Below are 13,437 nucleotides of genomic sequence, written 5' to 3'. Positions count from 1 at the left end.
GTGTGGGCCATGGCTCAGATGGCACTGCCTCTGGGCCAAGAGACTTTCTGTTCACTTGGACAAAACTGGGCCAGGGCAGAGGGGAAACTATCCACACTCACACCAAACACCCAGAGCAGCCAGACCACTGGGCCAGTCTGGCCCCTGGGCACAGATGGCCAGCACCTTCTTCCTTTCTCCTACCTATCTTGGCTCCTTTCTTCAGAAGAGTGACAACAACGGAAGTGTTCCGGCACCCCACAGCCCTATCCAAAGGGCGCATTCCACTATAGTCAACGTGCTCGATCATGGCCCCGTGGTCCACCAGGAACTGGACCTAGGACATGGATCAAGGAGAACAGTTAGCACAAGTGCAGCGGCTCAGCACTGCTCCACTGAGTCTGGCTGCTGCCTGGACTTTATTCGATAGCTCGTCTGAACCAGGCTGGGAGCTATGGTATTTACAGGCCAGACCTGTATTCTGGGTCTTTAGTGGAGGTGTGAATATTCCTGTCCTCCAGCACACAGAGATCCAAGGATCTCCTATCGGGAATTATCTACATGTTATTCCACCCTTAACCCCGGACGCCATTATGGACGGACAGCCTTCCCTAAGATCCCTACGACCCAGAGGCTTGTCTCAAGGCACTCACCACCTCGGCATCTCCATAGAAAGCTGCCAGATCCAGTGGGGTGCGGCCGTTCTTGTCGGCATGGTCTGTAGCAGCACCACTATCCACCAGAGAACGTACTACTGAGAGATGACCCTTCAAACAAGCCCAGCTGAGGGCTGTCAGTCCTTCTTTGTCCATGAGAGCAATGGAGGCACCTGCAAGAGCAAGTATTAACACAGGACTGAGGAAACCTAAAAACCATGAAAATTCAGAGCAGGAGGGAAAGCTGGTATATAAGGCTTACGCTCTGCGAAAGCACGGCTTTGTTTCTGGTGAGTGGTCTTTCAATCAAACTGTTAAAAAAAAAATCCTTGGTCCTACAGGCTTTCAGTAGAAGAGAGTCCCGTTGTTTTTACTGGGTTTTCCAGGTCTTCCACAATCTATCCCAAGCTTACTGTTTATGCTTAAGTTTCATTACATTACACCCCCGGGACAATCCTCGACTTGGGCTGAACGATGTGCTCACTGCCTCTAGACTCTCCCGTAATATTGTGTCCTCACTTTTGTCCATGTTTGCTCCCACGTGGGGAATCTTTTCCTTCCCCACGACCTGCCCCCCTTCCACCCGTTCTCTAGGAATCATTTCAAAATCCCCATTTCCAGGAAGCTTCTCCTGATCACTGTTACCTCATCTTGAATCTGCTTAACATATGTCACCTCATTCTGTTATTAATCTTTTTTTACGTATCCTACTTGCATGTAATAAATTCTTGATGAACGTTTTCAGAACTCAGCAAAAGTCTCCCATTTGTAATAGTATAAACTTCGAGAGAGATTCTTGGGAAACAGGAGGAGCTCTGTACATGTTTAGTACCAGGCCACTTTCTCCCTCCCTAGAATGTGGGGGAAATGAACTCATGGGAAGAGCCTGAGCCCAGGCCACAAGGAAATTAAGAGTTTAATTAAACCTGTCAGCCCTCAATGATTCCATCCCCACTTTCTTAGCCTCTTCGGTATTCTGTATCTGTTTCCCTTCAACGTTTCTATTTTCATCGGTAAGGACCAAGCATACTTGATACACTGTTTTGTAATTAGTCTAAAGTTCAATATACATTTGATAAGAATCAAATTTGATAAGACTAGACTGTAAGCTTTTGGATGGCAAAGAGCCTATCATTTCCTGGCTAGTTGTGAAGAGTACCTAAGAGAATCCTTTTCACACATTTGACGTGTTATGCTAACTCAATTGGGATCAGCTTACTGCGTACGGAATCCTTCCCAGGCTGCCTCCTCAGCTGGACAGGATTCAGATGTGAGACGTGCCAAAGCTGGGCTCAGGCTCTGCGCAGCAGTTATCTGGCCTATTACCTTTGTATCCCCAGAGGTCAGACAACCAGGCTCTGTGGCTTCCCACAGCAGGATGAAGGGCTACAAGGAAACAGACCTCTAACCTTGATGACAACCATTTCTGTGTGGGGTTATCTTGTCGTAACTGTATAGAATGCAATTAAAACATCGACTCTAACACAGAGTGGATTTGAATGTGGGACAAAGCCTAAGGAGTTTCTTCAGATGCACCATCTATAAATTTCCTGGACAGAGCCTCCACCGGTGGAAGAAGCAGGATAAGAACATTCTAGATTTAAATAACAGATAAGCTGACTTTCCATAGATGAGGAAAGCTGGAATTTAAGAAATGAAAAGGAGATACATGTGATATAAACCTGTACATTCAATTTACATCCAAAATTCAGTATGTAATCTTCCTCTTCTCTCTTTTCTTCCCTTTGGAATTAATGGAATCACATTTCTTCCAAACATCTATTTAAATATTTTGGAGTTATCTTCAGCTCAACTACCCTTCCTGCATTTAATTGCCCTTTATATCCCAAACTGTTTTTGTACTTGGCCCTTCTGTCCTATCCTAACAGCTACCGCACCTGGATTAGCGCCTCATTACTTGTCATCTATTCTGTTACAATGCTTCCTAATTGATCCCCGGGTCCACTATAATTCCTCCATCAAATCTCCTATTCACACTACTGCCAGAGTGACTTTTTTTTAAAGCACAAATCTGGCATCAATTCCCTTTTAAAAAACCTTGAAAGGCTCCCCATTGCCTTCAGAAGTAAGCCCAAAATGCTCTTTTAATCTGTTCCTTTTCAGTTTCTTTCCACATAAGTTTCGAATTTTACTTCCCAAGAGCCCTCATGAACTTCACTGGACAACTCGCGCTATTTCCCCAAACTTGTTGTGTGTTGGTTCTCCTCCCTGACTTTTCGTTTACAATCCCCTCCCTAAAACAAGACGTTTTTTCCATTCACCTTTCAAAGTCTGCCGTTTCCTAACTGAAATCTCTTTATCAGAGCTCTTCGGATTCTCGGCCTTTCAGGTATTTGTTTCATCCCTTCCTTCCCAGATCTTAGGGAGCACAGACTATACAGTGTGTTAGTTACAAGAAAATCACTCACTGGCGTATCACTAGAATAGTGTTCTGCAAATAATGTGGGCTACCTACATGTTTGTAGGATTTGCCGATTTAGGGGATGGCTCTGATTTAAGCATGAAAAATGAAATACCGAGGATTTCATTTATCCTCCTGGTTTAACTTACAATTTTTCAACTTTATGATGATGTGAAAATGATTTGCATTTAGTAGAAACCATCCTGTGAATTTTGATTTTGGACCTTTGCTCAGGCTGGCGACGTGCGGGGCGACGCTCTCTCGTGGTGCTGGCCAGGCGCAGCTCATCGGCAGCTCCACCAGCACGAGCGTCACAATGGATACACTTACAACCGTCCTGCGCCCACACAACCATTCAGTTTTTCACTTTCAGTAAGTATTCAATAAAGTACACGAGACATTCAACACTTTATTATATAATAGGCTTTGTATTAGATGATTTTGCTCAACTGAAGGCTGATGTGCGTGCTCTGAACACGTTTTAGGTCGGCAAGGCTAAGCTATTATGTGCTGCAGGTTAGATGTATTAAATGCATTCTGGACTGAAGATACTTCCAACTCATGATATTTTAAACTTGGGTTTATCAGGACGTAACCTCATCATAAGTTGAGGAAGATCAGTACTACAAAGACCAGCAAGTCTGCAACGTAAAGGAGCACAATCTTTGGAATCTGTGTCTGCTAAGCCTCTACTGGCATGTGACACTGTGCAGTGATCTGAAAGTTATCAGTGGCAGAGGAGGTCCTGCCTTTTCCAGCAGACTTGGGTTGTCCTGGGACATTTACTCCTGCCACACCTTATCCTAAGAACATACGCTCTTCTTTCTCCCTCAACCCTCTCTTGGCAGAAGTGAGAATAGATACCACGAAAGCAGACTTGTTTGTTGGCTTGTACTGGGGAAGCAGGAACCACTCTGCACACTGGGAGAGCAATTCTCTGATTCAGACTCAGTGTTGTGTGTCTGAGGCTGTGGAAACAAACACATCTTTGGAGAATTAGCTAAAGACCCAATAAATCTTTGACTGAGTTTTAGTTTGAAATCTTAGAAGAAACCCTGTCTTCTTCCTAATTCAACTACCCGCAGTGGTGCTGGCCTGGGTATGATTCTTCAGGGGGCTGGTTTCCCTGAAGTGCGCATGCCCACAGATGTAATTAGAGATGTTTAGGTCCAGTTCACTAAGCGGGAAGGCTATCTGGAATGGAGGCATCAGGTTCCTCGCAATCAGACTACTTTCTGCTTCATGTAAATACTCAAACTCCACCAGACGGTACTGTACTAAGCAGTGACTTTCCTACTACAGAAGTCCACCACTGCGCACCCCTATTTTGCACAGGTGACTGAGGTCGGAGCAATCAAAAGGAGCCTGAAACGCTTTGGAAGGTGGTGTGACTACACTCTCCTTTAGCTTATTTCCCATTCACCAGGAGTATGTGAATGTTGGCTAATGTCGAAAGGAATTTATTACAACAGGAAAATAATAATATCCTGATTTTTCAAATAGGGTCTCACTGTCAGCAACCATCTTAATCTTTGTTTGCCTCCTCTGGATTCAAGAAAAATATTAGTTGTGCAGGCCTACAACATAACTGATAAAAAATGCAGTCTTTGGAAGATGAACATCTGCTGAGTGTATATTTAAAAAATCAAAGTCTGGAGATTACAGATTTGCATTAAAGAATTTAGAATATGTTAATTTGATTAGAATACCAAAAATCCCTCAAGCCATAAAGAAACAAAGACTATCAGAGTGAAAGGGTCCCTCTGTATACAAGAGGAGAAGAGATGGACTTTCATATTTTAACCAACTAGATTAATAATATCTATTCTTAACATTTCTTAGAACCCATCACTGGAAATCATGAATTCCTTGCGTTATTATAGGCACTGACCACCCAGCTCTGGCATCCCAGGACTGACCTTGTGCAAGCAGAAAGTCCACAGTTCCTAGATGGCCTTCAGAGGCGGCCATCATCAGTGGGGTACGACCCTGCTTGTCTGCCATGTTGACGTCAGCTCCGTGCGTGAGTAAAAGATCGACGATCTGCAAGTGCAGAGAAACAGGGACAAGTCAGCCAGCAGAGCTGCTGGGTGGGCCCAGGCATGTCGCTGCCTAACTGTGGGATCTCCTCCTGCTCTACAGGCGAGCCACCTCCACGTGTAACTTTCTACTGCAAGAACTCCCTCTAGGGCGTGCTCAGTGCTAGCACCACGTGATTTGATCTGACTCTCTAAAAGACAGCCACATGAGAATTCAACTCTGAATGTTTGACTCAGCCCCTAAGAGAGAATTTAAGATAAAGAAGGCCAAGATGTAGACAAAGATGATCTCATAATGGGAGCTCCAACACAAGTCACTACCTACGGCAGTGCCATTTTATTGATCTCTAGGGGTTGCAAGCCTGCAGTGAATACTTATGACTGAAGTGAATAAAATAAAGTGTCTCTGGTAACTCTTTAATACTGTTTGGCTTCTAGAGCCTTTTGTCTACTCAAATACTTCCAAAGATTAGTATCAATGTGCTTTCTTTTCCATCCTAAGCGTATAAATTAGAATTTATCTGGAATTCGAACCCCTGGCAAGATGGCATAGCTAGAATTTACATACACCACATTTTCTTTTGGCAAGTCTGAGACACCTGCAAGCCAGCTCGCAGGGGTGTGTTGGGATATGAACCCTCCAGGCTCTCTGGACACTGTGAGGTATGAGAAGGAGGTCAGTCTATGACCAGGCCGAAAGTAGCTAGTCTTTCTATACAACAATATAGACCATGATGATGATTAAAAAAATATTTTTTAAACATTTATTTATTTTTGAGAGAGACAGAGCCACAAGCAGTACAGGGGCAGAGAGAGAGGGAGACACAGAACCAGAAGCAGACTCCAGGCTCTGAGCTGTCAGCACAGAGCCCAATGCGGGGCTCAAACCCACCAATGTGAAATCATGACCTGGAGCTGAAGTCAGATGCTTCACCGGCTGAACCACCCAGGTGCCCCCCCTTTAAAAAAATTTTTTTTTTAATGATGATGATTCTAAATATTAATTTTCTGACACAGTCTTAATTAACCAGAATATAACTAACAAAGGCCCAAGTCGTCAAACCCAATGGTGGCTGAGTAACCCAAACATGTGAATTTTTTGCTCTCTGCCAGCAGGCCCTGTCTAGAACGTGGCCCTATGTGACGGACTGGAAGGAGCTGCCCCGCTTACCTGCCAGTGGCCCTGGCGGACAGTGCTGAACAGGGGCACTGCCCCGCGGCGGTTTGGCTGGGCCACTGCTGCCCCCTGTTCCAGGAGCAGACGACATACCTCCAGTTTGCCCCTTCCGGCTGCCGCTGTCAGCGCTAAGGGCAGAGAACACAGTCTGAGAAGAGTCGGGCTTGTCCACTCCAGCCCTCTCTGCTAAGCATGGCAGTATATCTGTGTTTGAAACACGTAACTGCTGCTTTACCTCCAAGAATAATGAATTAGCCACTTCTGCCGTGAAGGAAAAAAATTTTTTTAACATTTACTTATTTTTGCGAGACAGAGAGACAGACAGAGCAAATGGGGGAAGGGCAGAGAGAGAGGGAGACACAGAATCTGGAGCAGGCCTCAGGCTCTGAGCTATCAGCACAGAGCCCGATGTGGGGCTCGAACCTAGGAACCCTGAAATCATGTCCTGAGCCGAAGTCAGAAACTTAACTGACTGAGCCACCTAGGCACTCTGCCATGAAGGAAACTGCTAAGGAAAAAATCATCGATAAAACCACATTTAAGTGGGCTCACAATATATGGAGACAATTGTAATAATAAACTTATGATTAAACTTACTTGCTTTCATTTTTCCTACCTAGACTGTCTCCTTGCTTTTGACCTCCCTCTTTTTTGGTACCTCTTTGATACAAACCTTTCACAGGTCTATCTATGCATGGGGGCGGGGGGAGTGTAGACAGAAGGGCCTTTGCAGAATAAGGTCTTTTTTTAGAATTAGCCAGGAACCACTTCTGGCCAACCTCTACTCCTGGGCCCTTAAACCTAAAGAAGTCAAGTCACAATCTGCAGGTCACAGGGCCTTGGGCCAGTTTTCATTTTTTTCTTCATTAGCTGAGAAAGAAGTTTCTAGTACATTTGCAACCATTTTCATATGGGGTCAGAACTGTTCAAGGTAATAGTCTTTTTTTAAATGTTTGATTTATTACTGAGACAGAGAAAAGCAGAGCATGAACTGGGGAGGGTCAGAGAGAGAGGGAGACACAGAATCTGAAGCAGGCTCCAGGCGCTGAGCTGTCAGCACAGAGCCTGATGCAGGGCTCGAACTCACGAACTGTGAGATCGTGACCTGAGCCGAAGTTGGCTGCTGAATGGACTGAGCCACCCAGGTGCCTGGTAATAGTCTTAAAGATAAGAGAAGAGGTATGACAAAGGCTCTTCTGAATATTAAATAATGTAATTACAGATAAAAAAATAGCTACTGCAACTATAAGGGACACAGAAAGAAGCTTAACATTCTACTTTTTGGGCTGCTGTCCATTGTTTATGGTATTTGATAGAGTAGAGATTCTCTGAGTGCCTATTTCATTCTCCGAGTACAGTTTCCTTAGTAGCAAGGATTTGGAGATATACTTTCTACTAAGTCCATGATTTTTAAAATACATATATTTTTAACGTTTATTTTCTTTTTGAGAGAGAGAGCACAAGACAGAGAGAGGGGGACAGAGGATCCAAAGTGGGCTGTGCACTGACAGCAGAGCCCGATGTGGAGCTGGAACTTGTGAACTGTGAGATCATGACCTGAGCCAAAGGTGGACATTCAACGGACTGAGCCACCCAGGTGCCCCTACTAAACCCACACTGGAATAAATATAAATTTTCATTTGACCATGGGGTCTCAAATGCATAGGTTCGGTGTTTTAAAGAATGCGGATAGAGAACTTTTTTTCCCAAATTGACTTGGAAAACTTGACGTGGGGTCAGCAAGTCCTCCCTTTATTATGATACCTAAGCCAAAGACAAATCAGAAAAAGACAATATTTGCTAAGTGCAGATAATATTTCAGTTTGCAAATGTTGGTATCTAATCAGGGAGGCAACAGAAATTCAAATCAAATAGTCACTTGAAATTTTTTTTCATTGACGGCAATCTGTGGCATTTTTGTCTTTGTGCTTGGTCAGATTCATCCACAACTAACTCATACGCAAAGCCACACCATCTGCAGTTTCCACTAAGATAAACCTTCAAGTAATCTTTTCTTTCCTCAAGGATAAGAAGGGCTTATGAAGGAAAATGCGACAGTTTTAGAAGACATATTCACTCAAACTAGATGTATCTCTGCCTTGTCTTAAGTGTATTTTCAGTTTTATTTTCGAACTCAACAATCTGTCTTGTTCCTCACAGGAGGGTAGTGGGTTATCTGAGGTGAGGGTCATTTCCAAGCCATGAATGAGTGAACACAGGGATCGATGGGTATGACTATTTACTTGAAGTTTTGTCTCTTGTTCCTTATATCAAAGTGATCTTCCCTCTTTGCCAAGTTCATATTTCTAGTAGTTCAGAAAAAAACCCAACTGTAATTCTTGGGTCAGAAAATATGAGTGGCTTAAGGACTTGACTGGAAATCATCATGTTGTACATCTTAAGTTTACACATGTATGTGAAAATTATATCTCCATAAAGCTGGAAAAAAAAAAGAACCTGACTGCGGTAGACACTTGTTAGGAACCATAAGAATCATCTTGTTGGTACATGAAACAAATCACTGGGAAATATTGTAACTCTCATTTTCTGATTCCATTTAAAGTAGCTACGAAGTGACAGGGCTGCAGCAAACCTCCTTTTAATGCCCTGGGTGTGGTGGGGGGAGGATAAACACATTCTTTTTCACAGAAGTATCTGTGGCCTGCATGAGAAAATACAGACCGTGTTTCAGAATCAAGCCTTTCACCAACGATGCCAGTTTACGGAACACCGTTGAGAATTCACAACCAATGCTCATCTTTGAAAGCTAAGATTTATACTGTTCACGCTAATCTGGAGTTATACTGCTTTGGCTGGCCCATTTCAACTCATTGGATAACACATTTGTATGAGAGGGAATGTTCCATTTGGCTTTTTTCTTTGTTGTATCATCTATGTTGCTTAGGTTATGATGTAATTTGGCAGGAATCTCCAGCTGATAACTGGACAGGGCCATTTACACAGCTGGTCAATTTCATTTCAGAACAACACAACTATGTAAAATGGGATCTGTATTTTCAAAATCTGAGAGCAAAAAACTGCTTTGGCTGGATTTTATAGAAGTCTTATCAGAAACTGTTAAAACTTTTTGAAAGAAAGAAGATTAAGGTAAAGCCAGTTCTATAAAACAACAAACTGATTCTTAGAGCAAACAGCAGTTTGGAGCCAAATCTCTTCCTAAGAGACCAGTAACAGAATTTGTTCCGTGGCCTGTCAGCATCTGGTGAGATTATCTGACATGAATGGTCTTTTTTCAAAGTGAAACATCTAAGGAGTCTGAAGAGGCAGACAGGATGCAACTCAGAGTTGGGGAAATAGCCAAAGTCTGCTTGGATGGGATGGTGACACTGAGCAGAATGTGGCAAAGCAAATGGTTCCTCTGTTTATCTGTTTTCAACCATGAAAGAATATAGCACAGACAGGTCATGAGCAGCCAAGGAGAGGGAGGCGGCTGGGGAGACATAAACTGATCACTGGTATTCAAAACAACATTAATTAAACATTTATTGAGCTATTTGTCAGATACTGTCTCTGCTCTCAAGGAACTCAAGGTTGAGTAAGGATAACAGACAAATAAAAAATACACTACTACCCAGTGTATAAGCTTTTGGAGGTAACACAGAGAAATAAGGGTCTGTGATCTTTAGGGAGAGATGTTAATCTGAGCTAAACGCTTAAAGAGAAACGGAAGACTTAGAGGCAGGCAGGGACACGGCGGGGCATGCGAGGCACAGCGAGGGCACACAGGAAGTTCGCACTGAGGTGGGAAACCGCATGTTTATTGTTGTTGGAGTTACTGGAGAGGCCAGGCCGTAGAGGGGGCTGGAGATCATGACTGGTCTTCTTAGGCTATGCTAAACAACTTCATTAGTGGTTCAGGTGGTCAGTGAGGGTGGTAAGCAGGAGAGTGACCTAACAGCTTGTGGCTCACAAAGATCACTTTGGCTGAAGTCACAAGGGAGATGAATCTGAAAGGGTGACAAGAAGATCAGCCAGGAGGCAGCTGCAATAAGGCAGGCAAGGATGATGAGGGCATGAGTCACGGTATCTTGTTTATTTTGTGAACCCTTGCTTCTTTTGGGTCATAGGATGGCTCAGGCCCTCCAGAGTTGCTAGAAGCTTTTACTGCTGGCCTTGGCCAAGGGTGAAGACAAGGGAGAAGAGGGAGTGGTGAACAATATTGTCACCTTAACTGCTTTTCTTCTGTACTGTTCCCTAAGAAGTCTGGGGAAACCCTGTGGGATGGGAGGGAGCCAGCCAGATGGTGAAGGTTGGAGGTAGGCAGATACGATGTGGAAGGACAAAGAGGCAGCAAAAGGAGGACAAGGCAACCGGGATAGTCTAGTGACCTCCTTTTAGAAAAGCCGCCATGTAAAAATTACATCTCAATTAATATTTGCTATATGCCGAGATAAATTTCACTGATTTTAAGAGGTGTTTTTTTTCCCTTCATGTTTTAACAACTCTAAAATTGGGGTGAATTTTGCAAATGATAAAGAACGGTAGCATTTGATAGGCTGAGGGTTTCTTTTTTTGTAGTGGCACAAAAAATAATGGCTATATAGTTTCTTGCAGTAGCAGTGCCTTAGATTTGATACAGTAAATGAAATGGATTGTTGGGAACATCATAACTACTGTATTTTCCTGAGGTAAAAATTACGTTGTTCAGACCAGGGCTGTAGGTATAAGACCTGACCAGCTTCATTCTCTATATAAAGGGGATATATATGTATGTGTGTGCATACATATACACACATATATAAATATATATATATATATTTATTTATTTGCCATTGGAGAAATAAAATACCACAATTCAATGGGTCATTATAAACTTTAAATGATTATGTGCTACAAGGTAGACAGGAACACGTATACTTAGTAATCTATCGCTATAGATAGAAAAGCAACTCGTAGTCTATTCTGTATTAGTAGTGAGGTGTAGGGACGTTTTTACACAGTGTGAACATAATTTCCTAGAAAATGTTCTGAAGCCAAATAACTGTTTATAGGTCTATAAGTTATATTACAAATGCATTTTATTCTAGCTCTATTTAAGTAGCATTTTATGTTTATAATGCTTAAATTACCTCAATAAATATCAAGTTAAACACAACATAATTCTGATTACAAGCAAAGTGACATGAAGCTTTGATTTTTTTTTTCTTGAGATATGGTCCACATTTAAATAAGTTAATGTAGCAAACTTTGTTGTACACTTTAAAATGATGAGATATTTAAAAAGTGCTGAGGCCATATGGTTTTATTCTAATAAGAAACTCCTATCAATAAAAATAAGTCTTCCATTTAGTTCACTCCCTTCTTGAACATTTTTAGGAAATTCTTTCAAGCAGAGCACTAAAATATGTTTGATATTCATCACTGTCATTACTAGTCTTACAATTCCTACCCACTATCACCATCAGGCCCCCCTCCCCCGGGGACCCATGTGGCTGGCCTGGCAGCACAGTGCTGGGAAAGGCCGAGCTCACAGGAACAGTCAACCAACACATTCGTCCCTTTGGCAGCTCTGTTACAACGCACTTACAATGCCATCCTGGTCAGTTCCTCCCCTTCAGTGTGTCCTCTAGCTTCCTGAAGGGAGAGTCCTGGAGCCGGCAGCTGTTTCCAGCTGCACAGTCTCCTTTCATCTGTCATGGACTCTTAAGCTGCAGCTGCCTGGCATCTGTTCCCTTCGGCTCTTACAAGAGGGAGGGATTGTTTGAGAAGCAAATTCCTGAGCTCTGGACCATTCTACATGATGTTAAAGAAGCCATGAAACCTACCAACGATTTTTGCCATCAATGGAAACAAGACAATTTGAAAGATAACTCACTGTAAATTTTAAATGAATTCAAGTGCCTTCTTTATGTTTAAAACACTCTGACTCTAACCAGAACACATACGTTTCTTGTTTAATAAAATATTCCCCCTAAATTGGCCATCTCAGTATTAGTCTACTTCTGGCAAAGATGACACGTATCTGTGGTGACCCTACAGCTTTCATTGCCCTGGTCTCATAAAAACACATAAAAGATTACTAATGTTTCTCCAGATGTTCCAGTTTAGACTTGAGGGAAAGACAACAATCATTTCCTGCAAAGGCCACAAAGAAGAAGCTTCTGTTTATGTGGTAAGTACCAAGCAATATGGAAATCTCTTGGCTACAGATCAAAAGCGAAAGCACGGGGCCGTGCCCGATAGGCTGGCACCTTCATTCTGCATCCAGAGAGCAACCGTACTCGTAAGCAGCAGTTGAACCCTGTCAGACACCACTCTGCCACATAACACCTGGGTAAGCCAGAGGCGTGGAGACAAAGGTAACCTCCTGCTGTACAACGGCACGTGGAACTATTTTGATGGGAGAAGTATTTATATGTCACTACTGCAAGGATCACATAGCAGAGAGGCCACAACTATTTCCTGCTCTGGTCTGGCACACTGTAAGGAAATTTTCAGTCTTTTAAAAATATTTGGCAACAAGAGCAGGGTAAAGTTTTGGTTGAAAGAAGACCCCGGTGCTAATGATATAGAGGATCCAAAGGGAAAGAGGACTGGAAGAAGGACATTGCCTGACTTTTCACTCTGGCTGGATCAGTCTCCAGCACACACGCCATTGAGATGGAGGCTACGTACGGCATGCCAGAGGACAAGTCAGGGTGTGAGGTGCAGAGCCCCCCCCATCCTCCCCGACACAACACATTCGTGAGAAAAGAGAGCAATGTCCGTGAGAAGTACCTGTCTCTCCCCAGAGACTGTCAAAACTGTTGATCTGTGCCCGCTCTACTTCCTCTTCATCTTTTTCTGGAAGATCAAGTAGGTACGAGACAATCTGAAACAAGAAGTTGCGTCAGCTCACACTTCAGGTGGGAAACTACGCTACCAGCTCAAGCCTGTGAGGTCTGAAAGACACCTGGATGACCCAGCGGTGACACGATCTCCTGCACATGAAACAGATCAGAACTGACTGTCCCAGACAAGAAGCCCAAAGCTTCCAGAGTGAGCCTTTGTTTTCTCAGGTATGGTTCCCATGGTTCTCTCCAACACAACTCACTTACGTAGCATGTAGTTTTTTATTCCTCATATTTACGTTGAAGAAGCAAGCCCTCATTCTCCCAATAAAAATACCAACACAAAAAGAGAAAAACACCAATCAATCAATAA

The 13,437-nt window shown here is 43.2% G+C and overlaps 1 protein-coding gene across 1 annotated transcript in view; it reads right to left on the bottom strand.

Moving 5' to 3' along the window:
- Positions 1 to 13,437, bottom strand: part of TANC2 (tetratricopeptide repeat, ankyrin repeat and coiled-coil containing 2) — a 365,001-nt gene that overhangs the window by 15,248 nt on the left and 336,316 nt on the right. Inside the window, exons 19-23 of the mRNA XM_029927266.1 lie at positions 13,012 to 13,105; positions 6,268 to 6,401; positions 4,977 to 5,100; positions 633 to 808; positions 184 to 316 (exon numbers count right to left, since the gene is read on the bottom strand). Of these exons, the coding sequence (XP_029783126.1) occupies positions 184 to 316; positions 633 to 808; positions 4,977 to 5,100; positions 6,268 to 6,401; positions 13,012 to 13,105 (661 nt within the window). The remainder of the gene's footprint in view (positions 1 to 183; positions 317 to 632; positions 809 to 4,976; positions 5,101 to 6,267; positions 6,402 to 13,011; positions 13,106 to 13,437) is intronic.

The sequence above is a fragment of the Suricata suricatta genome, chromosome 17, assembly GCF_006229205.1.
Source record: "Suricata suricatta isolate VVHF042 chromosome 17, meerkat_22Aug2017_6uvM2_HiC, whole genome shotgun sequence".
NCBI classification, from domain to species: domain Eukaryota; kingdom Metazoa; phylum Chordata; class Mammalia; order Carnivora; family Herpestidae; genus Suricata; species Suricata suricatta.
The sequence above is the reverse complement of the archived record's forward strand: the minus strand, read 5'-3'. Positions and strand labels throughout refer to the sequence as shown.